Source organism: Heloderma suspectum, chromosome 4, assembly GCF_057233095.1.
Source record: "Heloderma suspectum isolate Gila_16-S chromosome 4, 16-S_ref, whole genome shotgun sequence".
Taxonomy (NCBI): Eukaryota; Metazoa; Chordata; class Lepidosauria; order Squamata; family Helodermatidae; genus Heloderma; species Heloderma suspectum.
The window spans coordinates 163,508,710-163,535,675 of NC_139461.1; the positions used below are offsets into that span (position 1 = coordinate 163,508,710).

The window sequence follows — 26,966 nt, forward strand, 5'->3', positions numbered from 1 at the left end:
TGGTTTAATAGTAGACAAATTTAATTTGATTATGACTGCATAATTTTGGACTAGGCTTGGTTGCTTTATTCCCATGTAGGATTATAATATTATGTGTCTTGTTCATTTGCTTGTAAGAAATTAAATACCTATTCATTACATCGCAACAGGGGCTGCAAGGAGCGAAATACTGGTGTCTACCAAAAAGGGGGTTGTTCAAATAAACCATTGGAAGGTTGCAGGATCAGGACCAAACTTCACACGCAGACTTTCCTAGTCAGGAGGCACCTGGTGCACCATCAAAACCCTGCGCAATTATACCAGAGGAGGGAAAATCCAAGGTACAGCAAATAGAGGATGCCTGCGAGGCGCAGAGCGGCAGTGATCTCAATGCTCTTGCTGCGCAACTCTGTAGGTGACGAAAATAATCTATGGTGACCAACAGATGACACAGTAGCTCACAAAGGGTTAAATAACCCCTAATGCAGACTGTGGGTTAGCAGAGTGAGTTATTCCCGCCAAGTACGCCATAGTGGTTTAAAAAATTCTGGACAAGATGACACAATAACCCGCAATGGGTTAAGTAAGCTGTCATGGCTTCTTTAACCCATTGTGGGTTATGATGTCTGAACGCAGTCTTTACCTCATGCCTCTGGCCACATATTTATTTAATTGCTACATTTATATCCCACCTACCTTCAAGAAGCTCATGGTGAAATGTAATGGTCTCCCCCAGTTTTGTCCTTGCAACCCTGTGTGGCCGGTTAGGCTGAGAGGTGTGAATGGCCAAAGGTCAATGGAAGCTTCAGGAGCAAGCAGGCCTCCCCCATCTTCATCTGACATTTAAGCACTGGACCACACCACACCCATGGGCCGCTGTTGCAGATCTTCTTTGCAGATCTTCCCTCAGGATTCTGTAGAGGTTTCATGATTAGCTGCATCAGTTTCATCTAGTAAAATGACAATGGTGTATTTGGTTAATTTCACTCATGTAGAAGTTACCATTCTGGCCTGTTTTCTGCAATACAGACTAGCCCAGAACAGCTGTTGAAACGTGGTTTCCATGGAGGGTTTGGAGCTTTTTACATAATTCCCATCCAGTAATCCATGACTGGTGAGTTTGGTTGATGTGGCTCACTTGGAAGTTGCTGTTCTGGGCCATTTTTCTTCAATACGGCCTGAACTGGTATCAGAACATAGTTTCTGGGGACGTTTTGTGGCTTATTGCATCCCTGCCATGGAGCTATGTGTGACTGGTGAGTTTGGTTGATTTGGCTCATTCGGAAGAGTCCGTTCCGGGCCATTCCATTCTGTTCTGGATGTATTGTGGACATTATGGGGTTAATAATATAATATTGCAAGGGTTTTAGTCCTAAAATATTGTTCTCAAGTGTTTCTAACACATGCCACTATTTTTGGCATGCTTTTTTAATATAAAGGGGCCATTCTGGCCCATTCCGGCTTTTACACCATCCCCTAATCAGTGAATTCGTATGTAAATAGCTAGCACATCTAGCCTGGATCTTATACACATTTACCTGGGAGCAAATCTCTATTGAACTTAATGGGGCTTACTTCTGAGTAGATAGGCATGGATTGCACTGTTAAATGTTCACCCATACCAAAATTCAGTGTTTTACACAAAATACAACCTGAGTTAGAAAGAGCCAAAACTCTTCTCTTTGTTGTCACCCTTTTTTCTGGGTAGACAAATAGGTGCCCAGTGACAGCCCAATGGTTAAATCCTAGATTTCCATGGATTTCTAGGCAGTTGTCACTTCCGCCCTCGTGATTTTTTAAAAGGTTCTCCTGAAATTACAAATTCAAGGTACATGTCTGTATTTTCTTATCTCTGAGGGCAGAAGAGAGAGCAGCCCTTAAGGGCAGGGCGGAGGTGGAGACAGCCTGGGCGGCAGTGATTGGGCAGCAGCAGCCCCAGAGAACACTGTAGGAACAACTACAAGAGTTCATCTGCTTTCTAGCTCAGGTCCTATTTCGTCTGGTACATGTGGCTGTTTCACACCCCCCCCCCCGTCTTCCTTTAAAAAACACCCCACTCTGCCATTTCCCCCCTATTGCAGGGGGAGGGGGATATCTGAGAGTGGCATGTAACAGCCCTGCAATGGAGTCCACTGTTAATATTGCAGGTTACAGGTGGGTATGGGGCTGAGCAGCATACAACATCCCCACAGGATAGTCTGTTGTTATCAAGTTTCTAGAGATGCATTTGCTTTTTAAAAGGAATGTGGGGAGTGCAAAGTTTATTGCAGCATTGGTGCTGCGGCAGAGTAATTTTAAATAGGCTCAACCTGTGAGTTTATCAAATCTTGCATCACATAGCAGCTCGTTTTTCTTTGTCATGAAAGGCATCGTCTTCTTTCATACTTTCAGTGTTACTGGTAATTACCTGTGTGAGAGTCCCAGAGGGCCCACAAGCACCCAACCCTTTTTTCAGGCCCTGCTTACTTAGAAAATCAGAACCATGTAACATTTGTGTTTCTGGTGTCAATTTATACAGCCTGGCAGCTGCTGAGAACATGAAAGTGGGGTGGGGAGAAGAGCAACATGGCTGCCAAAATCCAAAATAGTGGCATCAGTTCCAGAATGGTTCTGTAATGGTACACTGGTGGCTCCAGTACTTTTCTGTACTAAACACACATTAGGGTGCAATGCTATGGGGATAGGTGACTGCCTATCCAATGCAGCGCAGCAGCACAGAGGGGATTGTCCCCTCTGTGCTCCAGCCACCCTGCGTTCGAAATTGGCTGTCTAGCCACAGGAAGGCAGAGCAGGGGGAGACACCGGACAGTGCAGAGGACGCGTCGGAATGGCACTTAACGCCCGCCCCCAGGAACGCCCCATTTTTGCCACTCTGCACTCCTCTTCCGAGCACAGAACCGTTCCGCGCTGCCTGTGAGGCAGTGTGGGAGGGGGTAGAGGTCAGTTCTCAGGGAACCAACAGGCTTCTAAGTCGGTTCCCAGGAACCCACCTATCCTAAGGCCGTCTAGCTGCTGGCTAGCGGCCACAGGATTGCGCCCTTAACGTATTAATGTAATACAGAGTTCTTGACTGTCACAAATAGTGAATATTTCAAATGTCATTGTGGTATTTTTATAACATACTGTAATTTTATTGTAAATCCTTGACATAGGATCTCTTTTTATTTCAAGATTATGTGGGGAGCAAAAAGTTGGTGAGAATGTCTTCAAGCTATTGACTTGAAATGGATTAACTGCATGCTAAACCATTTATCTCTGTAAACAAACACTTGTGCTTCCTCTGTCAATTATCACACAGCAACTTCCAAGTGTGAGAAAGATGAAATCAAATGTGTCTGAGCTGTATGTGTCCAGCCTTTTAGTGTTCAGGAATGATAAATTAGATTAATATGGAACAGGAAGAGGCTGGATTGAAAACCCTTCACTGCTGATGTTAAAGCAGACAGTTCTTGCCTAAGCATTGAATCAGTTAGCCAAAGGAAAAATATTTACAGTAAGAGAAGCCCCATGTGGCCACTGTTGCTAACTCATACATTTTTGCCAACGGTGCAATACACTGCACACCTTCAGTTCTGTCCGTCTATTGTGAAAATATCCTGTGTAAGCTGTGCTTACTTCCAAGTACAGCTTAAAAACCTGAGCTTAAAAAGCATGCCCTTGTTGGAGCAACAGGGCTTCTGAGAGCTTGAGAAGCAGGTGTGGAGCTACCACACCGAGCCCAGTCCAACCCACCGTTGCTGTATCTGCAGCGGAGCAGCTTTGGCTATGTAGGAGAGTGCCGGGGCTCAGGGTCTGATGTGACATTTTCAGGCATTCTGCAATCTGATTGGCTTGAGACCTTTTTCTCATTTGCTTGATTCCACTCAGGCTGTACAATTGAGGATTATGTGGGATGATAATAGTAATACAGGAATATGGGTGGGCATCTAGAAGAAAGGTTGCTCATCCATCATGGGGTGATTTAAGCACGAGTCTACAATTCCACTTGCTGTGCTCACTGTGGTGAGTGTTCCACCGCCCTCTAAGAAACACAACAAACTCAATCCTTCATCCTGACCTTGGCGCTGGTGAGGGGGACAGTATTATGCCCACTATTGATCTGTACTAATGAGGCACTTCAAGCCCTCCAGAACTGCAGCAGGATAGGCACAGGTCCCAGGCCTCCTCTCGAGTAGTTTCATGTTAAGAGGGCTGCTGTAAGATGGGGACTATAGCAGGCAAGGTGTGGAGTCAGTGTCCTAAAGAGCACTGGCAGGACAAGCATCCAAGACAGACCAATATGAGGATCAAAAAAGACTGTAAACAAGAATGGTAGGGGGTGGGGGGAGATCAGCAGTGATTCATTTTATTTTTAAAATAAAAGATAAAAATTGCAGTACTGAAAAATGTAAAGACTTCTCAGGGAGTGACAGAAGGGATGCTGTCTAATCACTGGAGACCCAGCCAAGGTGCTGCAAACCTGAGTAAACAGTGGTCCCTGCCAAACAGAGGAGTGAAATTGAACCAAGGACCCCTCGGTTTCGCTTCTTGGGATCTGTAAAAGAAAGGGAGGATGTTCACATGGCTTGCTATCAGCACAAGTAGCAACATTAACAGCAGACACTCCAAATTGCAAAGAGCCTTTCTTTTCAATTGTCCAGCAAGAGCTCTCCAAAACTTCAAAGCAATCTGTTGTGGACTCTGCAGGACAGAGGTGCAGCCCTCACTGCAACAAGCGCCCGTTCATTTGCATGATACTGCAATCTACCCAAGACAAGCCTCTCTGGTTGTTTCCCCAGACAGCTCTTATATTAGTTTGCAATTATTGCAGGTTTTGTTCTGAATCATTACAGTCCCCTTCAAGGCACGTGCTATCAAATATCAAACAAGGCTTCAGGACAGTCTTTTGCAACTCAGGGCCTAGAGCAGCCAAATTCATGGAACTTCCATTTTGGCTTTACTAGCCATTGGTCCTAGGAGACTGTCCCTTCTCACACCTTCTGTAGCACACATTAAGTGAAATGCTTCTGCTACTCACAACTACCCAAGAAACTTAGCCAGCTGCTCCTTCTTTACTACCCGGCCACTGAAGCTTCAGTCTGTGTTCCAGAGAACAAACCAGGGTTTCTTTTGGGGGCAGGGAGAGTTAAGTACCCTGGATAATCAGATAAACCCCACTTTCTCTTGTCAATTTTTTTCTAGACATAATGTCCTACTGTATTCAAGGGAGGAGGGGCATGAGACAGAGTCTTCCTAGAGGACTCCCCCTTAGCTCCAACCTGCTTTCTATAAATCCAGCCCCTGCATACTGTATGGAAGTGAAAAGTACCAGGAAGCAGAGTTCAGAGGCAGACTTGGCTTGGATCCAACGGAATGAGTCGGATGGAAGCAGCTTTGCACCAAATGAGTGGACTGCAGCTCCCAGTCCAAATACTCACCCCCTGTATAATAACCATAGGCATAGAGCAGCCTTCCAATGATCCACGCTACGCCGAGTCCTGTAGTGATGCGCTGAAAAGGGAACAGCAGTAGTGCAGATTGAGAAGACTAGGGTTTATGAACAAGTGGATGTGCAGAGGGGAAGAGCTTTCAATTCCCCATTTGTTAATCTAGAAATTCTTCAAAACTATGACCTCCAGCGTCACTCTGGAAAGACTGTGTCACACCCATCAGAAAGCAACAATCTTGGTGTAAACACTTCTCCATGTACAGCCCAAACATGTTATCTGTATGCCAGAGCTAACCCTATTGTTTTCTCTGCTCCAGATTCCCTTTAGCATCCTAAACTGAGCAAGTGCAAACAAATCCACTTTGAAGCAACATAATCAGTCCAACTGTATTTGTTTATATTACCCTTGCTTCTTTCCATCCCTCCTTCTCCCCGCCACTATCAAAATTTAAGTTATAAGGTCATTGAGACAGGGCTTGTACTGTTTGCTTAATGTTAATGCACACTGATGTTAATATTATTATTGGCGAATCAAAGCAAGACCTTTGGATTTAACTCACCCTTTTGACATTGGCCTAATTTAGATGATCACAAACAAGCCAGGATGAGCCTTGGGTTCACATACTTTCCTTCTGCACTTGAGGAGAAAGTTGCTGCTTTTATTGTAGAACAAATCACAGTTCCCCAGGAGGTTTTAATTTGTGGAACTATGGTTTATTCGTACTACAGTTAGTTTAAAAACACACACCAGGACATCAAACTGTTTTAAAAGTGGAAGTGGAAGCTCCCCCCTGGCGTGTAACTGGAGAAAAGGGAAGCGGGGAGCACATAAGCCTAAGGTTGTTTTGTGATTGTCCAAACCATGTTTGTCAGAACTGGGCCATTATTTTGTAAGGCGATAACTCCTTTGAGCATTGACATCTCAGTATATTTTATGCACACATCAGGACTCAATTCTACATTCTGCTTTCTATTACCACCTCAGTCCCTACACCTGTTTTCAATAGGGCCAGGGAAAATGCCAGACAAATTAATGATCTCATTACAATCTTCAGGAGAGAGAACCTGGATGAGCATGTTATAGCCATTCATAAATCCATTCTACAGTTCAACTTTTAATCCCAGCTCAACCCTTGCACCAGTTTTCCAAGAGAGAGGAGAAAGATGTGGAGTGTAAAGCAGGGGTGGGCAATTTATAGTCCAAAACATCTGGAGGATTACAACTCCCATCATCAGTCACCCCAGGCTATGCTGGCTTGGGCTGATTGGAGTTGTAGGCCAACACATCTGGAGAGCCATAAGTTGTCTACCCCTGGTGTAAAATGACATCTGAAGAGAGGCCTGTGCTTTACTAGTTATTTGCAAAGCAAAGTGTGGCCTTTGGTTTAACTTACCTGTTTCCCATCCCATTTATTTGTTACACAGTATCTCCCTCAAACACTGAATAAAGGTTGGAACACAGATTCAGGGCACATTCTCTATTTGTAGTCTGTGTGTGCACATGCTACTTCTGTGCTCATTTTTAATGAGGGCTCAGAAAGATGTGTCACAAAACATGATGTGGTATCCCCCTAGAGCAGGGGTGGGCAAGCTTCAGGCTTACGGGATCTACTTATTTTTCTAGAATCCCAAGATCCACTGACTGGACCTAAATGAAAAAATGGCAGTTTAAGGGCCAGACATATGCGGGGTACCTCTGAGCATATGCTCAGCCCAGAAATCTTTTTTCAGTGCCCAAACTGAGCTCACAGTACTTTCACCCACAAACACCCTCCTGGCCTCCCACTCCACGCCACCTCCCAGCATTCTTCATTTCAGCAGCCTAATTTGGGGCAGAGGAGCATTTTCTATTTGTTGCTGTTGTTGCATAGTTGAGAGTGAGACACCTTGCCGATCTACTGAAAATCATCCAGAGATCTATCAGCAGATCCCAATCTACCCTTTGGCCACCCCTGCCACATAGCACTGAGATCCCACAGTGAAATTTAATTCTGTTTTGGACATAGTTCTTTATTTGAAGTCTGAATCCCTATGCAGCCTCTGCCATCTGTTTTACTGGGGGCAGGGGGTAGGGAGGAGAAGCAATGGAAAAATACATTGTAATGCAGCTTCTGAAGTGATGGCTGTCCAGCATTATGCTTTATTAGTTGCTCATGCTGGTGTAAAAATAAAATAAATGGAGGCTACTACCATAAACAGTGATCAAGAACCCACTCTGCCCTACTGAGTGCAATCAGGAATCCAGACTATTGCTGTCCACAGACAGTGCTTCTATATGTGATGTACACTCCACCCAGGGTGGAAACATATTGCACATCAAGGCAACAGAAGTGTATGCCAAAAGCACAACACAGCCCCCAAACAGATCTATTATGGGCACATATCCTTCAGTGTCCAATACCCCAAATGCCAAAGAATGTGCAGTCAAGTAGTGGAGGAAATGGAAAGACTAAGAAGGCTACGAAGACTGAAGACTGGAAGATGGTCAAGGGAATACTGCAGAATGGTTGTTATGGGGGAGGACAGAGCAGCTGAGCCAGCAGAATCCACATTCCCCAAACTACCAGATGCTGCAATTTCTAGTCATCCCATGTTTTCCCTGCAGCCATAAGATGTAAAGGCCATTCTTTTCTCCCTTAAGAATGTGTCCTCCGGACCTGAGCATTTCAGTTTTGATGGAATACCAGATTCTGAAGACATGTGGAATCCCGTGACACGGGTAGGACTGGGTATGAAATCTTTGCTCCAGAGGAAGTGGGTGGGAGAAGGGCAGTCTTCCCCAGCCTGGAGCCCTCCAGATGTTTTGGACTACAACTCCCATAATTCCTGATGTTTGGCCATGCTGGCAGGGGCTAATGGGAGTTGAGACCTGAAACAAATGGAGGGCACCAGGTTGGGGAAGGCTGGAGCAGGGAATCGACACCCTTGCTTTGCGGATAGCCAGCACTATCAGCCAAGCAGAACGCACTGGCTCCCGCTGAGCAAGCTGCAAATTGAAACAAGGTCCTAACTTGGTACTTACCGGGTGATAGATCCCACCTATGCCAAGAAAGAACAGGAAGGGGGGGTACACTTCCAGCCTGAAAAGAGAAGCACAAATGGGTGGGGTGGGGGGTTTAAAAATGCCTAGAAAAGTGTACAACTATTCTCCCCCTCCCCCTTCATTCAAACCACCCGGCTTAGGCCTGGACATTGTTCTGAATTACTCCAAAGGAAGGAAGCAGAGTTTCCAGCTGTCCCAGAATAATTTTAGCATGCTTGCAATGATCCCATCCTGCAAAGGCAAAAGCAAGCACGGATAGCCCCATCAGAGTGTTGTGAATACACAGAGAAGCTTCTGGATATAGTATGGAGCTGTAATTTTGCAATGTGTTTTTCCCCCCCGACAGTGTATTCCTTATAGCAGGGGTTGACAACCTTTTTGGCCCAGCAGGCACATTTGACATTTTGGAAAAATGTCCCGGGCGCCACCACAAATTGTTGCAGGGGATAAAATCTTGACACTGCTCCTGCATCTCTGGATTCTCACTTTCCTTTCCCCACAGGCACCCACACTTTGCTTGCCTCCACCTCAGCTGTTCTTTGGCAGGGGACTTTTGTCTCCCCCTCTGTTAAGGTCAATGAAGTGATAACTGCTCCAGGGGGGAAAAGAGTCCCCTGCCAAAAAAGGGCCGGAGGGGGGAGGAAACCCACTCACCAAGGACCCTGTTGCCCCAAGGGGTCTTGGTGGATGTTGCTGACCCTTGCCATATAGCATCTCTTCTGCCCCCACCCACCCACCCACCTCCCCCCGCCACACATAAATTAGGGGTTTAAGAGCAGGGCATCAAGGACTGGTATAAATGGGAGAAAAGGGATGATTCAAGGGGCACAAAGTAGATGTGTGTAGGGTCGCAAAGGCATCTCATGCTTCCTTCCAAGCCCACAACAGGAAGTGGCAGCACCTTTTCAGTTCCAAAGGCTGAACCTTTCCGCATGAGTCTGTAGCCTTTACTGACCTTTGCATGAGCCTTACACTCTACAATGCAACTGCAGCAATGCAGACTCCAAGACCACCCGTGCCCAACACTAGCTGGCACCTCAAGCATTCCTCAGGCAACTCACTAGCTGCACTGTCAAATGGAGAAATGAGGTACTTAACAGCCCAAAATTTGGCAGAGCCATTCAGAATACGCATTTCCTCAAGCACGTTCATCATGCCTGCATGCACACAGCAGGAATCATAACAGCAGTTACTGTTTTGCCCTATTTGTTTCTCCATGGAGAAGATGTTCACCTCTCCTGCTGCATCACAGCTGTCAGCCCGCACTTCAGTCTTTCCCAATTATTCTCTGATGCACAAAAAGGCATGACTGACACTCAGACCCATTCCAAGCATGGAATGATTAAGAAACAAAGAATAAATTCAACGCAGCAGGGACTACTCACGTGTTCTGATGTGCCCTCTGGATACAATTAAAGATGTGCCCATGTTCAGGGTCTGTACAGTACATGTTGGGGTACTGTTGAGGGGAAGAAAAAAAACCATAGTCAATGTTTGCATCTCATCAACTGGGAAGTGTGGCAGAGTGCAAGGAGATTGAAGGATGCTTCACATGTTACACAGTAGCAAATGGACATGTGCACGCACAGAAGGAAGCTATGGCCTCACCTCCTCCTGGGGTGCTTACATTATCAGGCTTATATTTTATACTTTCCTGAAAACACACATTTGTTATGCATACTTGTTACAATGTTGGGTGTATGCATTAAAATGTAGCATTTGTACAAACTCCTACTATGAGAACCTTCTCCATGGAAATTCCTCAGAACATGCAGAGTCTTTGGCAAATGTCTGGCTTCAGCAGACATTGTGTCATTTAACTTGCCCTCCCCTGTGTTCAACAAAGGCCAACCCATGATTTCTATTTCACACCATGGGCACGCTGACAAAGAGCCACCATCCTATATGAGGCATAAATGAAGAAGCCCTGCTACTTGGGACCTTGCCAAACATAGGAAACTGAAAGCCAGGTGAAACCAAGGTCTAGCCAAGGCCAATATATCCTAGACTCACAGGACTGGAAGGGGTGCTGTAGTTGCAGGATTCCTGCACTGAGCAGGGGTTTGGACAAAGAGGACCTCCAAGGTCCCTTCCAACTCAGAAATACTATGATTCTAGGCTAAATTCCCTGCCATAAAGGAGTGAACCCCCAAGTACACACCACATCCACACCATCTGTTGCCTCACCTTTAAGAGTTATTTTCACCTGTTATGGTGCACATCCTGCCCATACCCAGATCTTCAGCATGTCCCTCTCAAGTCCCAGCAAGTAAGCTACTGCTCACCATCCCTGGCTTAGGCTAGGCCCAAGGGACTCACCATCTGCCCATCCCCCCAGGGGCTTGCTGTTTCCTGCCATCCTTCCTTTACTTTCTGCCACCCCTGACTAACAGTAGAAGCACACGTGCTGAGGCGGCACAGGAGGAGACAATACTTCCCCAGCCGGATGTAGCCAAAGTGCTGCTCGTTGGACAACTACCTTGAAAAGACCTTACCAAAAGCAGAGAGCCATGGTGCCCCAAGCACAATCCAAGGAATAGTCTAGTCAATCTAAACAGTTCAAGCAAGCCAAGTCTCACACTCCAGCGGGAACAAAAGCCAAAACATAACACGCAAAGAAGGCCACCCTTCACACCCGAGTTGCTCTCTCTCACTTTGTACTCTCCTGGAAAGTCTATTCCAAATATAAAATGAGCACAATGCCCACAAGAGGCTCTTTATGCAACCAGCATAGTCCAACATAAGTGAACCAACACAGAATCTAAAGAGCGCCAGGAGGAGAGGCCACATGAGATGGCAACTGCCAAAGGGCTGAGGCCCTTCACCCCTTTCTGAGCTACCAGAAACCATGCCTAGAGAGGAAACGCTTGCAAGCCCTGCTGTTTGTAGTTAGGCCCATTAGTCAGGCTTCTGACTCACCAGGCTGAGAGTTGAGCAAACACACCCTTTGGCCTCTTCCCAAGCAAAGTATTAAAGTCTTCCAGCGGTAACTAAGAAGAGCACTCGCTTGGAAAAACAAGAGTTCCCTTCCTAGGAGTGGATCAGGATCTGCCCCGGGCTGGCCTGTAGGTTTGCTTTTACTACTATAAACATTTATGGCAGACATGGGGAACCTCTGGCCCATGGGTCTGATCTGGCCCGCGAGGCTCTCCCTCCCGGGCATCTTCCTGTTACCATGCCCCCCCCTCTGGTTTTGTGGCGTGTCCCCCCCCCTCCACACCCCTCTTTTCTACTTTCAGGCTGCCAGTGTATGCTTTTCCCACATGTCTGTATACATTGTCTGGATTTCAGTCACAAAATTCACAGATATCCCAAGAGAGCTTACTGAACTGTCCAACATCTTAGATCGGCCAATTTTGTGTCTTAGGCTATTCAGTATTAGGCCTTTCTAATTTTTGGCCTTGGCTACTGCCAACATTAAGTTTGTTTGGGGGATATTAATGACTTTTATGATTGTATCCAGACAATCTGTATGAACATTGTTGGACAATACCGTTTGTGAATCCTTTTCTTACTGAGGAAGATTTAGAAACAAGAGACAACAGACGGGCACTCTATCTTGTGTTCTGAATTGTGTATCCTATTTTGGAAATGGTATATTCTATTCTTGTAGTAAGTTTTTGTACATCTTGTAGTATATGCATGCACACTTTTAATACACTTTGTGTAGACAGTGTATTTTTTGTTGCTGTTTGAGTCGAGGAGTGCTTGTTTGTTTAGTATCCTCTTGTTACGCACTCGCCCTTTCCACCTTTGCTCTGCTGATAAGGATCGAGCCTTTTTGGCAACTGCCAGCCATTCTGTTAACCTAGGAGGAAGTTACTGATTAATGTAACAGCAGCCCAATTCAATGTACTAGTCTTTACCTTTTAAAGCCCTAAACAGTATGGAACCAGGTTATTTGAAGGACCACCTGCACCCATATGAATCTAGCAGGGTCTTAAGATCAGCCTCAGGGGCTCTACTGTCTGAACTGCCACCTGGAAAGATCAGATTGGTGGGCTAACAGGGACAAGCCCTTTTTAGTGGGTATGGAATTTGTGCCAAGGAGATCTGCATGAAGCCTTCTCTTTAGATGTTTTAAAATGCATCCTAAAGACTAATTTGTTTTGGTTAGCTTTTTTCTGAATATTTTTACATTGGCCACTTGTTGTTTTATCTGCTGTTCAGTCTTTAACTTTGTATAGTAGTTTTATTGTATTGTTTTAAAATTGATTGTAAACTGCCTTGTTGAGGACTTTGTCTTGACAGGTGGAATAAAGTATTTTACAGAAATGAACAAATATCAAAACAGTATTCATCCCGTGCACATGTCATAAGACACTGTGGCCCTGTTCACACGTAACACTAAGCTATGATGGTTAGGCTTATTTTTTGCTAACCACAGTGGCTCAGCATGTCACATGGGGGGAGAAAACCATGTTCCTCATGGTTAGTAAGCCACCCCAGCTAACCACTCCCCTGCAAAAGGATTAAGGGGCCCCAGGGTGGCTTACCGTGTCATCTGGTGGGCTCCCTATTGGTTAAAATGGGCTCTGGAGGACTTCCAGGCCACAACCATAGAGTCTGCCGGCTAGAGTGTCAGCAGCTGGTGACACTCTAGCTGCCACAAACTTTTCTTTCTCTATGGTTGCACAGAAAGGATAGGAACCACTACAAAACAGCACCACCAAGGCCCAGCCCTGCCAGGCAGTCCAGAAGGATACCATGGTTGATGGTATCGAAAGCCACTAAGAGGTCCAAGAGAACAAATACAGTTGCACTCCCCTCATCCAGTTCCTGGTATAGGCCATCCACCAAGGCAACCGAAGCAGTCTCAGTTCCATATCCCATCCGAAAGCCTGAGTGAAACGGGTCTAGACAATCAGTTTCATCCAGATGCTTCTGCACTTGCAACGCCACCACCTTCTCAATCATCTTGGCCCACTAGTTCTTGGCCAAGAACTAGTCTCAACATTTGAGACTAGTTAGAACAATCTCCTGGGTCAAGAGGAGGTTTCTTTAATAAAGGTCTTATTACTGCCTCTCTTAAGCAAGAGAGAACAACCTCCTCGCACTAAGAGGCATTAATCTTAGCCACAGCATGACTCTCAGCCACAGCTTGAGTCCTACCTTGGCTGATTTAATTGGCAAGGGTCAAATACACAGGTGGTGGCCCTCACTGTGCCACGCACCCTGCTCATCTCAAGATGCACAGACTGAAAAGAATCTTGAACAACTGGACAAGGGGTTGCCAAGGTTACATCACTCTGTCTTGCTCAAGACTGGAATCCAAGACGAATCTGGCCAATTTTATCAGCAAAGAACGGAGTTCCTCACTAAGTTGGGGAACTCAGGAGAGCCACAGTCACTCACCTCCACATGGTATTTCTTGCGTGCTTTCCCCACATTGACTGCAAGGTGCATTATTAAGACAAAACTAGCAGCACCTGTGAGAACCACGTAGCCATATTCCTTAGAGAGAACCACCATCTTGGCACTCTGGAGAGAGTAAAAGGAACAGGTCAGTCCTTGCTCGAGAATTAAAACTGCACAAGCGTCATGTACCCTGGCATCAAGAGACAGGCGAAGGTCATAGTATGGAGATTGAGGACAACGAAAAAGCCAGGTCGTACAAGCTATAAAAGAAAGGAGTAATACAAAGGAGTAGCAAGACCACCGGGGAGGCTGCCCTCCCTAAATCTGGCAACTCTGAAGCATGTTTCTTTATGGTGTATAGGTAAATACCAACATGACTACTGCTACACCTTAGTGGTTAAACTAAAAGTTAAATCTAGGCTTGATAGAGCAGCCACCCCATAAAAGAGGGGTTCCGTGTTCTGTGCAAGCTCCCAGCATCCTATTAGCCTCAAACAAGAGTTACTCCTGTTAATCTCCCTAGCATCCTCAAGCATATTCGAATGGGTTTGCTCACACAGGCATTGGGATATCTGCCTACAAGTCCAAAGACACACTTTCAAGAGAGGCAACCTGGTGCCCTCCAGATGCTTTGGACTACAGCTCCCATAATCTCTGAGCATCGGCCATGCTGGCTGTGACTTGTAATCCAAATCCTGGTGTAGGGCACCAGGTTGCCTACCCTGCTCATATGAATGACCGTCAGCCACAGCCTAGAAAAGCCACACCAGCTCTTCTGGAAAGATAAAAGCCTCCTTCCTGTTAATAAAATAATGGCAGCAGGCGATTAGGGCCGTCTGGGAGAACACACCGAAGCATGGACCTTGGGCGGCGGCGGCAAGGTCAGGGCAAACGCGGGCAGCGCCGCCTTTCTGCTCGAGCGCGCCTCGCGTTATTTCCCGGGGGGAGGCAGATGGCCGGCGGGCTGGCCGGCGGGTCTGTGTTTCACAGGGAAGCTGTGTTTCCCAAGCCCCGGGACAAGGAGGACGGGCTTTCGGAGTTTGTGCAGAGCCTTCTGCAGCGAGCAGGGCAAAGTGCGTTCCTCAGTGACGACTTCCTGCGAGGCAGAGCTGAGCCCCTATTCCCGGGGCTTCCTGCGCAAGCCAGGGCCGCGCGCGCGGGCTGCGGACCCTGGACGCTCGGGTGCAGCCCCCGCGCTTGTGCGCGTCAGAAGCCCTTCGGGGGGGCGGGAGTCATGCCCCCCGCCCCAGCGAGGGGCCGGTGCAGAAGGCGCGTCAAGGCGCTCGCAGCGCTCCGCCACCAGCCCCGCCGGCTCTGCGGGCCCTCGGAAGGGCTCGCCCCCTCCAGCCGCGCGCCCGAACTCACCGCGGCACCTACGCGTCGATCCCGGCCAGGAACGAGGGCGGTAAAAGCCCCGAGGAGCCAGAACCGCGCTCGCAGCCCAGCCCCGCTTAGCTGAGCGCCAGCGGCAGGGGACGTCCCACGCCGGGGCGGACCAGCAGCAGCCCCGCCCCAGGCGGGGAGGCGCCTCTCCCGGCAGCGCAGGGGCAGCGCCCTCCAAGCGCGGGGCCGCCGTGCGCTGCTGGAGCCCTTGCAAGTCGGGGCGCCGTGCGGGGTGCAGAAGCAGGTCCTCGGATTGGAAAAACAAACCAAACACCTCTGAATTTGTCCAGAGTTTTAGCACTTCACTGTTATTTTTAAACGCCTGGCCCTTCAGATTTTAGAGCGTTAATGGTCATCCGCCTGTGACAGGAAGGAAAAAAATGATGCAGGTAATACTCTGTCATGGAGTCACCACTTTAGCGGCTTAATTTCCGTGGCAAGAGACAGATGGTCTATTTTTCCAGAGAAATTATGATTAGAGTTGCCACCTATTTACAAAAATTCTGTTGCCTAGAAAGGAGTGCCTTTGTGCAGAGTTCCCCCTCCATTTTTTGAAATAACGTCTTTATTTTTAAACAGGCTCCAGGTCATATGAAGATAATCTTTCCTGTGTGAAAGGAATGCATCCTCTGGTGTCTGGAAACTGGATACTGTGCAGAAACCGGATTTCTGCACCACTTACACTGTGCTGCCCTGGGAGGTATCCTGGGAGGAGAACATAAGAAGAGCCATGGTGGATCAGACCAAGGCTCCATCTCGCTCAGTGTTCTGTTCACACAGTGGCCAACCAACTGCCCACTGGAAGCCCACAAACAGGACATGAGTGCAACAGTACCCTCCCACCCATGTTCCCCAGCAACTGGTGTACATAGGCATACTGCCTCTGATACTGGAGGTGGCACAGGACTAGCAGCCATTGACAGCTTTGTTGTTGTTCAGTCATTCAGTCATGTCTGACTCTTTGTGACCTCATGGACCATAGCACACCATGCCTTCCTGTCCTGCACTCTCTCCCGGAGCGTGCTCAAGTTCATGTTCATTGCATTGGTGATGCTATCTAGCCATCTCATCCTCTGCCGTCCCCTTCTCCTTTTGCCTTCAATCCTTCCCAGCATCAGGGTCTTTTCTCTTCACATTAGGTGGCCAAAATATTTGAGCTTCAGCTTCCGTATCTGTCCTTCCAAGGAGCACTCAGGGTTGATTTCCTTTAGGATGGACTGATTTGACCTCCTTGCAGTCCAGGGGACTCGTAAGAGTCTTCTCCAGCACCACAGTTCGAAAGCATCGATTCTTCGGCGCTCAGCCTTCTTTATAGTCCAGCTCTCACAGCCATACATTACTACTGGGAAAACCATAGCTTTGATTAGACGGACCTTTGTCGGCAAGGTGATGTCTCTACTTCTTACTATGCTGTCTAGGTTTGCCATAGCTTTCCTCCCAAGGAGCAAGCGTCTTTTAATTTCGTGGCTACAGTCACCGTCTGCGGTGATCTTGGAGCCCAAGAAAATAAAATCTGTCACTGCTTCCATTTCTTCCCCTTCTCTATGCCAGGAAGTGATGGGGCCAGATGCCATGATCTTCGTTTTTTTAATGTTGAGTTTCAAACCAGCCTTTGCACTCTCCACGTTCACCCTCAACAAGAGGCTCTTTAGATCCTCTTCACTTTCTGCCATTAGGGTGGTATCGTCTGCGTATCTGAGGTTGTTGATAATTCTCCCGGCAGTCTTAATTCCGACCTGTGATTCATCCAACCCGGCGTTTCTCATGATGTACTCTGTATATAAGTTAAATAAGCAGGGCGACAATATGCAGCCTTATCGTACTCCTTTCCCAATTTTGAACCAATCGGTTGTTCCATGTCTGGTTCTTACTGTCGCTTCTTGACCCTCGTACAGGTTTCTCAGGAGACAGGTAAGGTGGTGTGGTACCCCCATCTCTTTCAGAATTTGCCACAGTTTGTTGTGATCCACACAATCAAAGGCTTTAGCGTAGTCAGTGAAGCAGAAATAGATGCTTTTCTGGAATTCTCTTGCTTTCTCCATGATCCAGCGAATGTTGGCGATTTGATCTCTAGTTCCTCTGCCTCTTCGAAACCCAGCTTGTACTTCTGGTAGTTCTCGGTTCACATACTGCTGAAGCCTAGCTTGTAGGATTTTGAGCATCACCTTGCTGGCATGTGAAATGAGCGCAATTGTTTGAACACTCTTTGGCATTGCCCTTCTTTGGAATTGGAATGTAAACTGACCTTTTCCAGTCTTGTGGCCACTGTTGAGTGTTCCAAATTTGTTGGCATATTGAGTGCAGCACTTTAACAGCATCATCTTTTAGGATTTTAAATAGCTCAGCTGGAATACTGTCATCTTCGCTAGCTTTGTTGTTAGTAATGCTTCCTAAGGCGCACTTGGCTTCACTCTCTAGGATGTCCGGCTCAAGTTCAGTGACCGCACTATCATGGCTATCTGGGACATTCAGATCTTTCATGTATAGTTCTTCTGTGTATTATTTCCACCTCTTCTTAATCTCATCTGCTTCTGTTAGGTCCTTGCCTTCTTTGTCCTTTATCATGCCTGTCTTTGCACAAAACATTCCTTTGATATCTCCGATTTTCTTGAAAAGATCTCTAGTCTTTCCCATTCTATTGTTTTCTTTACATTGTTCATTTAAGAAGGCCTTCTTGTCTCTCCTTGCTATTCTCTGGAACTCTGCATTCAGTTGGGTATATCTTCCCCTTTCTCCCTTGCTTTTTGCTTCCCTTCTTTCCTCAGCTACTTGTAAAGCCCCATCAGACAGCCACTTTGCTTTCTTGCATTTCTTTTTCTTTGGGAAGGATTGAGTTGCTGCCTCCTGAACAATGTGACGGACCTCCGTCCATAGTTCCTCAGGCACTCTGTCTATCAGGTCTAATCCCTGAAATCTATTCCTCACCTCCACTGTATATTCATAAGGGATATGATTTAGGTCATACCTGAATGGTTTAGTGGTTTTCCCTACGTTCTTCAATTTAAGCTGAAATTTTGCAACAAGAAGCACATGATGTGAGCCACAGTCAGCTCCAGGTCTTGTTTTTACTGACTGTATAGAGCTTCTCCATCTTTGGCTGCAAAGGACATAATCAATCTGATTTCGATATTGACCATCTGGTGATGTCCATGTGTAGAGTCGCCTCTTGTGCTGTTGGAAACGAGTGTTTGCTATGATCAGCGTGTTCTCTTGGCAAAACTCTATTAGCCTTTGTCCTGCTTCATTTTGTACACCAAGGCCATGCTTGCCTGTTATCCTGGTGATTTCCTGACTTCCTACTTTAGCATTCCAATCCCCTATGATGAAGAGGACATCTTTTTTTTGGTGTTAGTTCTAGAAGGTGTAGTAGGTCTTCATAGAACCGATCAACCTCAGCTTCTTCGGCATCAGTGGTTGGGGCATAGACTTGAATTACTGTGATGTTGAATGGTTTGCCTTGGATTCGTACTGAGATCATTCTACTGTGTTTGAGATTGTACCCCAGTACTGCTTTTCCCACCCTTTTGTTGACTATGAGAGCTACTCCATTTCTTTTAAGGGATTCTTGCCCACAGTAGTAAATATGATAGTCACCTGAATTAAATTCGCCCATGCCTGTCCATTTTAGTTCGCTGATTCCCAAGATGTCGATGTTCAATCTTGCCATCTCATGTTTGACCACCTCCAGCTTACCTTGATTCATTGATCTGACATTCCAGGTTCCTAAACAATATTGTTCTTTACAGCATCGGATTTTCTTTTCACCACCAGACACATCCACAGCTGAGTGTCCTTTCAGCTTTGGCCCAGCCGCTTCACTCTTTCTGGCACTACTTGGAAATAACCTCTGCTCTTCCCCAGTAGTATATTGGACACCTTCCGACCTGAGGGTCTCATCTTCCGGCGTCATATCTTTTAGCCTTGTGATACGTTCCATGGGGTTTTCTTGGCAAGAATACTGGAGTGGGTTGCGATTTCCTTCTCCAGCGGACCACATTTTGTCAGAACTCTCTGCCATGACCTGTCCGTCTTGGGTGGCCCTGCACAGCATAGCTTATGGCTTCACTGAGTTATGCAAGCCCCTTCACCACAACAAGGCAGTGATCCATGAAGGGGATTGACAGCTTTATCTTCCATTAATTTGGCCAATCGCCTTTTAAAGCCATCACTGCATCTTGTGGAAGTGAATTCCATAGTTTGACTATCCAGTATGTGAAGTACTTCTTTTATATATCTTCAGTCTCCCACCAGTCAGGTTCATGGGATGACGTCGGGTTCTAGTATTATGAGAGAGGGAGAAATATGTCCCACTCTCCACTTTCTCCACACCATGCATAGTTTTGTAGACCTCTATCATCTCTCCCCTTTCCTGCCTTTTTTCCAAGCTAAACAATCCCAGCTGTTGTAACTTTCCTTCATAGGGGAGATGCTCCAGTCCCTTGATCATTTTAGTTGCCCTTTTCTGCACTTTTTCCAGCTCCACAATATCCTTTTTGAGGTGTGATGACCAGAACTGTATGCGGTATGCCAAGTGTGGTCGCACCATAGATTTGTATAAGGGCAATGTGATAGTGGCAGTTATATTTTCAATTCCTTTCCTAATTATGGCTGACATGGAATTTGCCTTTTTCACAGCAGCCATGCACTGGGTTGACATTCTCACTGGGCTGTCCCCCATAACCCCAAGATCTCTTTCTTGGTCAGGGCTCCTTCACACTGAGCTTTTATTCTGTGATTGAGATTGCTCCTTCACAGAAGTTTGCGGGCTCTTTACATGACGCTGTGACCCTCCAGGGCATCTCCTGCACTAAATGCCCTTTGTTCAGTTTTTAAATAGATCGCAGATAATGAGCTATCAAATTACCCCATTGTGTTCCCCTTCAATTTCCTCCATGAATAGAGGAAAAGCGGCACGAAGAGGAGCGAAATCAATGAAAGATAATGGCAGACTCAGATATGGGGAGAAGGTGGGGGGAATGGGGGGAAAAGAAGCACGTGAAAAAGGGAGTCATGGTCCTGCATTTAAAACGGAGGCAGAAAGCCCTGTTTTAAATGCAGGACTTTAGGCTGGTGTAGAGATGCCCTCAGTCTCTGCTAGCTCAGATCCCATCACTGTATACATGAAATTGGGATTTTTTGCCCCATTTAGCATCGCTTTACACTTGCTTACATTGAACCGCATTTGCCATTTTGATTTTCCCAGTTTGGAGAGATCTTTTAGAGCTATTTGCAATCCCTTTTTTGTTTTTACCACCCTAAATAATTGGTGGCATCAAAAGAACTTAGGCACCTCACTGCTCACTTGTAATTCCATAAGGCAAACATACTGGGGGAGAAAGTAAGAGCAATCCTATACATGTCTACTCAGAAGAAAGTCTAATTGATTTCAACAAGACTTACTCCCAAGTATGTGGGCATAGGATTGCTGTCTTAACTTACTTTTTGAAAGGAGTAAAAATTGCAAAATAAGATTGGCCTATTAACTGGCCTTACAAAGGCAATTAGCTTTAAGCGTATGAATGCAGTTAACCTCTACCCCAGTTCTGGCTTGGACTCTACTCTCAGCTGGCTTTTCTGTCTATATAGCGGGTGAGACTCTCACCCATACAGAGTATGTTTGTCTCACGGCATCAGCCACCTCCATGATCCTCTTATTAAAGGGGCCTTGTTGCAATGAGTTCAGCATTGCATTCACATTGAGCAGCATTCACAGTGTGTGTACGTGCATTGCTCTTCACATTCAGCTGATGTTCCCTTCCCTTAGTGCAGAGGTGTGTACTGTGACTTCACACACATGCACGCTAGCAGCAAAGCTGGCTCATCAAGAATTCCTTCTAGCTTCCAGTTCTGCCAAGTGCTCAAGAGGATAAAATTTTGGTTAGGCCCATAATTATTCTAGCTGGGTAGCTAGCACCCCTGAATGAAGATGGTATGATAAAGGGCTCTTTCACATGGAGCTTTTATTCTGCTATTGAGATTGCTCACTCATGGAAGTTTGCAGGTCCTTTTCATGACGTTGTTAACCTCCAGGGCACATCCAGCGGTATTTCCTGCTTATTCCCATCGCAAAAAGATCCAGAACTAATGAATGAGTCAGGTTGTTATGCAAGTAAAACAGCCACTAGATGGCGTTGTTTCATTGAGTTCTATGGAACCTTGAAAATTAAAAACTTCCCCGCTCAGCAGTCACTAGTTGCTGTTTGGGAGCCCAGAACAAAGGCTTCAGAACCGGAGGGGGGTGGGTAGTGTAAAGGTAGCCAAAGGCATTGTTGCTGTGTGGTTACTCACCGCTATTGCTGACAAGGTTTGCAGGGTCTTGTAGTTCTTCAAAGACCTGTTTGAACGGAGACAACTGTCCAGCTAAACTAGGTGTGACACTGGAGATCTGTGAACATAATCTCCCATGATGGATTTTTTGTTTGTTTAAGACTTAAAAGCAGATTCTGTCCTGAATCTCCCACCAATCAGGCTCATAGGATGACCCCGGGTTATAGTATTCTGAGAGAGGGAGAAAAATGTCTCCCTCTCCACTTTCTCCACACCATGCATAATTTTGTAGACCTCTATCATGTCTCCCCTTACCCTCCTTTTTTCCAAGCTAAACAATCCCAGCTGTTGCAACCTTCTCTCATAGGGGAGATACTCCAGCCCCATGATTGTTTTAGTTGCCCTTCTCTGCACTTTTCTCAGCTCTACAATTCTTTTTTTTAGGTGTGGTGACCAGAACTGGACACAGTATTCCAAGTGTGGTCGCACCGTAGGTTTGTACAGGGGCAGTATGATGCTGGCAGTTTTATTCTCAATCCCTTTTCTAAATTATGCCTAACATGGAGTTTGCCTTTTTTACAGTGGCCGCACACTGGGTTGACATCTTCATTGAGCTGTCCACCACAACCCCAGGATCTCTTTCTTGGTCAGTCACTGCTAGCTCAGATCCCATCAGGCTATACTTGAAGTTGGGATTTTTTGCCCCAACATGCATCACTTTACACTTGCTTACATTGAACTGCATTTGCCATTTAGATGCTCATTCTCCCAGTTTGGAGAGATCCTTTTGGAGCTCTTCACAATCCCTTTTTGTTTTAACTAGGGATGTACAAATCCCTTACCTGGCTCTGCAGTGGGGGATCCACGGTGGGGGGGAGGCGCTCCGTCCCTACTCCCAGAAACCTCCCTGGCCGGCTCCGCTCCACTCCGCGGCAGCTCCACATAGCTGCCGGCCAGGGCCGTCCGCAGCTGGAGTTCCTGCTGCGGCCACAAATGGCAGTTGCCGTAGCGGCTGCCATTTGCGTCCTGCCAGGCTGCCATGATAGGCTGCGTAAGTATTTACGTAGCCTATCACGGCAAAGAGCAGCGGCGCAAATGGCAGCCACTACGCCGTTTGTGCCGCTGCTCTTTCCGTGATAGGCTACGTAGGTATTTCCATAGCCTATCACAGTTAAGGCAGCCACGCAAATGGCGTAGTGGCCGCCATTTGCGTGGCTGCCATTACCGTGATAAGCTCCGTAAATACGTAGCCTATCACGGAAAGAGCAGCGGCGCAAACGGCGTAGTGGCTGCCGTTTGCGCCGCTGCTCTTTGCCGTGATAGGCTACGTAAATACTTATGCAGCCTATCATGGCAGCCTGGCAGGACGCAAATGGTGGCTGCAGCAGCCGGCTGAGAGACCAGCTGGATCCGCCACCGCTGCCGGAGCATCCACCCCAGGTAAGCTTCATCCCGGGGGGATTCTGCGGGGTGGCGGGGGGTGGGAGGCCATTCCGCCACGAGTTTCGGGGGGCTGAATGCCAGTGCATTTGGCCCCACTGAAATCCGTGGCGGAATTCTCCGCCATCCCTAGTTTTAACCACCCTAAATAATTTGGTGTCATCTGCAAACTTGGCCACTTCACTGCTCACTCCTCCTCATTCCAGATCATTTATGAACAGGTTGAAAAGCATTGGTTCCAGTACAGATCCCAGTGGGACCCCACTATTTACTTCCCTCCATTGGGAGAATTTACCATTTATTCCTACTCTCTGCTTTCTGTACTTTAACCAGTTACTGATCCATAAGAGGACCTGTCCTCTGATTCCATGACTGCTAAATTTGCTCAGGAGTCTTTGGTGAGGGACTTTGTCAAAAGCCTTTTGGAAGTCCAAGTAAACAATGTCTACTGGATCACCCCTGTCTACATGTTTATTGACACTCTCAAAGAACTCTAAAAGTTTAGTGAGACAGGACTTACCTTTGTGGAAGCCATGTTGATTCTTTTTCAGCAGGGCTTGTCCTTCTATATGCTACTAATTTTATCTTTAATAATGCCTTCAACCAATTTACAGACGTTAAGCTAACTGGCCTGTAATTTCCCAGATCCCCCCTGGATCCCTTTTTGAAATTTAGTGTTACGTTGGCTATCTTCCAGTCCTCTGGTATAGAGGCTAATCTTAGGGATATGTTGCATATTTTAGTTAGAAGATCAGAAATTTCATATTTGAGTTCTTTGAGAACTCTAGGATGGATACCATCTCAGCTCAGTGATTTATTTGCTTTCAATTTATCAATAAGGTAAAGAACTTCATCTTTTGTTGCCACTATTTGCCTCAGTTCTTCAGACTCCCTTCCTGAAAACATCAGTTCAGGCACTGGTATCTGTCCTATATCTTCTGCAGTCAAGTCGGATTAAAAAAATTAATTCAGCTTCTCTTCAGTCTCCTTGTCCTCCTTCAGTACTCCTTTAACTCCACTGTCATCCAGTGGTCCAACTGCCTCCCTTGCTGGTTTTCTGCTTCTGATATATTTAGAGAATTCTTTATTGTTGGCCTTGACGTTGTTAGCGATATGCTCTTCAAAATGCTATTTTGCATCTCTTCTTGCCTGCGTGCATTGTCTTTGTGCAAGCTTGTGTTCCCTTTTGTTTTCTTCACTTGGGCAAGATGTCCATTTTCTGAAGGAAGCTCTCTTTTCTTTAATAGCTCCCTTAACACTACTTGTTAACCATGCTGGCAACCTCTTGGACTTGGTGCTACCTTTCCTAACCTGTGGTGTACATTTTAGCTGGGCTTCTCTTATTGTGGTTTGAGTAATCCCCAAGCATTTTGAAGGGATTTAATCCTTTTGACTCCCTGTTTTAGCTTCTGTTTCACCAGTTCCCTCATTTTAGAGAAGTTTTCTCTTCTGAAGTCAAATGTGACTGTGTTGGACTTCCTGGGCAATTTTCCACTTCAATATATATTACATCTGATTGCACTGTGATCACTGTTTCCAATTGGTTCAACAACATTTACATCTCGTACTAGGCCCTGGGCGACACCACTTAGGATTAAATCCAAGGTTGCCTTCCCTCTGGTCGGTTCCATGACCAACTGTTCTAGGGCACAATCATTTAGGGCATCTAGAAGTTTAACCTCTTTCTCGTAGCTGGAACATGCATTTATCCAATCAATGTGGGGGTAATGGAAGTCACCCATTATTACAACACTTCCTTGTTTGGAGGCCTCCCTGATTTCGTCTTCCATCTCAAGATCATTCTGAGCATTCTGGTCTGGGGGACAATAGCATGTTCCCAGCACTAAATTAGTTTTGGGGCCTGGTGTTGTCACCCACAGTGCTTCTGTGGAAGAGCCTACCCCTTTTAGGTCTTCTAGTCTGCTCAACACTATGCCCTCTTTGACGTACAGGGCAACATCTCCCCCAGTACGCCCTTCCCTGTCCTTCCTACAGAGTGTATATCCAGAGGTGACAGTATCCCACTGGTTCTCTCCACTCCACCAGGTTTCTGTAATGCCCACTATATCCAGGATTTCCTTTAAAATCAAGCTCTCCAAGTCTCCCATTTTGATGCGGAGACTTCTAGCATTTGCATAGAAACACCTATACACAGTTTCCTTCCTCAGATGCCTCTAGCGTGTGCATCTTTAGCTATGGGACATTGGCCCCTTCGATTGGCTATTCTACCATGTGCTCCTGGCCTATTTCCTCCCCTTCTACATTTGGGCAATCAAAAACATTTTCATCTTCATCCCTTTGGGATGATTTAACCCAAACCGGATGCTGCCCAGCTCCCATCGGCTCTCCCCCAGGGTTTAGTTTTAAAGGTGCTCTGCCACCCTTTTTATCTTTAGCACCAGCAGTCTGGTTCCATTTTGGTTCAAGTGGAGCCCATCCCCCCAGGCTTGTCCCAAAAATCCCCTAGTGCCCTGGGAGTAGACACAGCTAATGGGTCCCTGAAGGTCTCATACACCAACTTCTCTGCCTCTCTTAGCTTCTCCAGGTCAACAGCCTTGGCCTCAAGGGAACGCACTTGCCCCCTGAGAGCCAGGAGCTTATTACACCGAGCACACACCCACGACTTCTGTCCAGCAGGTTGATAGTTGTACATGTGGTACTCAGTGCAATACACTAGATAGCCCCCTCCCCATTGCTGGCTTTCTACTTTCATAACTGGTTTTTTGGGGGCGGGGGGTTCCCTGGAAAACTTAGTTGTTTACTACGAGAAGGTGGGGAAATTATATATTTATTTACAGTTACTTACTGTGAGTATGGAGTAAGGAGGGGAGAGTTCACCACCCGGGCTTCCTTGCCCCGTTGCTAACTCACACAGTTGCTTAGCTCGCTTGTTTGCTGATGCTTTGTCACTGGGGCTCCTTGCGCTCGGAGAGCTGGCTCCCTTGCAAGCATGCCTCCTGATATAGATAGGCCCAACTGCTGCTGCAGTGAATCTGATTGGAGGGCCTCATCTGAAAAGCAAGGGAGGCTGTGTGTAAACTCCTGATCAGCACTGGCTTTCAGTGGCTGGGAATGTAGGTGAGTTGTTCCCCCAGGGAATCGTGATTCCTATTCAGGAAGGAAGCTTTTAACAATAGTGAATGGGAGATCTATTGAGGGGAGATCCTCTATTCAATGGGTCATTGGAGGGGACAGCAAACAAAGGGTAGGTGATTTGGGAAGGGTGCAGCTTGCAAGGTCTGGATCCTTTTTCTGCGTGTTTCTCAAAACTCAAATGATATGCTGAGCCCTCGAGCTTGCTTTATTTAGTGAACTGGTCTTTAAGGCCTAAAACCTGATCCTAATCTGAAGCTAGCCTGCCCTTTTTTGCTGCTTTAAGCAGACTCTTATTCCCACTTTCTAAACTTGAGTTTACTTTAAAGTATGCAGCTGAGGTTTTTTTCAACCACTCAGTGGTCTTCGTTACTGCAAGGCTGCAAGGTCTGTAAGTTCTAGCTGGATTCTCCCTTGATACTTAGCTCTCTCTCTTACTAGTTTGCAAGGGCTTAACCCTCTGGGATGAAGCTGTGCCCTTGTTTTGGTTTCAGCTGCTATTTATCAATTTTAAATTGTTACCCGAGGTACTTTAGTAGATAATGAAGTAATTTCACTTACCTTTCCCTGGCACAGTTGCTTAATTCACTTGTTTGCTGACACTTTGTCACGGGGCTCCTCACGCTCTGACAGCTGGCTCCTTCGCAAGCCTGCCTCCTGATATAGATAGGCCCAGCTGCTGCTGCAGTGAATCTGATTGGAGGGCCTTGTTTGAAAAGCAAGGGAGGCTGCGTGTGAGCTCCTGATCAGCACTGGCTTTCAGTGACTGGGAATGTATTTTATTTTTTTAATTTATTTATCAAATTTCTTAATCGCCCATCTGGCCGGTCACCCAGCCACTCTGGGCGATGTACAATGGTACAATTTAAAACAGTAAAATTATACATTAAAACATTATTTAAAAATACCCTAACCCACCCCAAATGCCTGCCTGAATAACCAAGTTTTCAGTGCATAGTGGAAGCTCATTAAAGA

The 26,966-nt window shown here is 46.5% G+C and overlaps 1 protein-coding gene across 6 annotated transcripts; it reads right to left on the reverse strand.

Annotated features, from left to right (window-relative positions):
• Positions 1–795: 795 nt before the first annotated feature.
• On the reverse strand, positions 796–26,643 carry MGST3 (microsomal glutathione S-transferase 3). 6 transcript variants are annotated; one of them, XM_084851025.1, is made up of 7 exons: positions 26,553–26,595; positions 13,806–13,931; positions 9,836–9,909; positions 8,430–8,487; positions 5,397–5,469; positions 4,439–4,513; positions 796–929 (listed from the first exon to the last, which is right to left on the reverse strand). In XM_084851025.1, exons 2-7 carry the CDS (start codon positions 13,920–13,922, stop codon positions 886–888), a joined length of 441 nt encoding a protein of 146 aa, XP_084707151.1. In that variant the 5' UTR covers positions 13,923–13,931; positions 26,553–26,595; the 3' UTR covers positions 796–885. The 6 variants fall into 6 exon arrangements, with proteins under 6 accessions (XP_084707151.1, XP_084707156.1, XP_084707150.1 ...); XM_084851030.1 differs by lacking the exon at positions 26,553–26,595 and adding an exon at positions 25,705–25,903; XM_084851024.1 differs by lacking the exon at positions 26,553–26,595 and adding an exon at positions 15,174–15,305.
• Positions 26,644–26,966: the final 323 nt, after the last annotated feature.

Excerpts from the sequence above, each read along its gene's own strand:
- MGST3 (XM_084851025.1), bottom strand. The coding sequence starts at position 13,922 with ATGGTGGTTCTCTCTAAGGAATATGGCTACGTGGTTCTCACAGGTGCT. Across the intron at positions 9,910-13,805 it reads GCAAGAAATACCATGTGGAG|TACCCCAACATGTACTGTAC; the intron begins GTGAGTGACTGT and ends TCCCCTCAACAG. Across the intron at positions 8,488-9,835 it reads CAGAGGGCACATCAGAACAC|GCTGGAAGTGTACCCCCCCT; the intron begins GTGAGTAGTCCC and ends TTCTCTTTTCAG.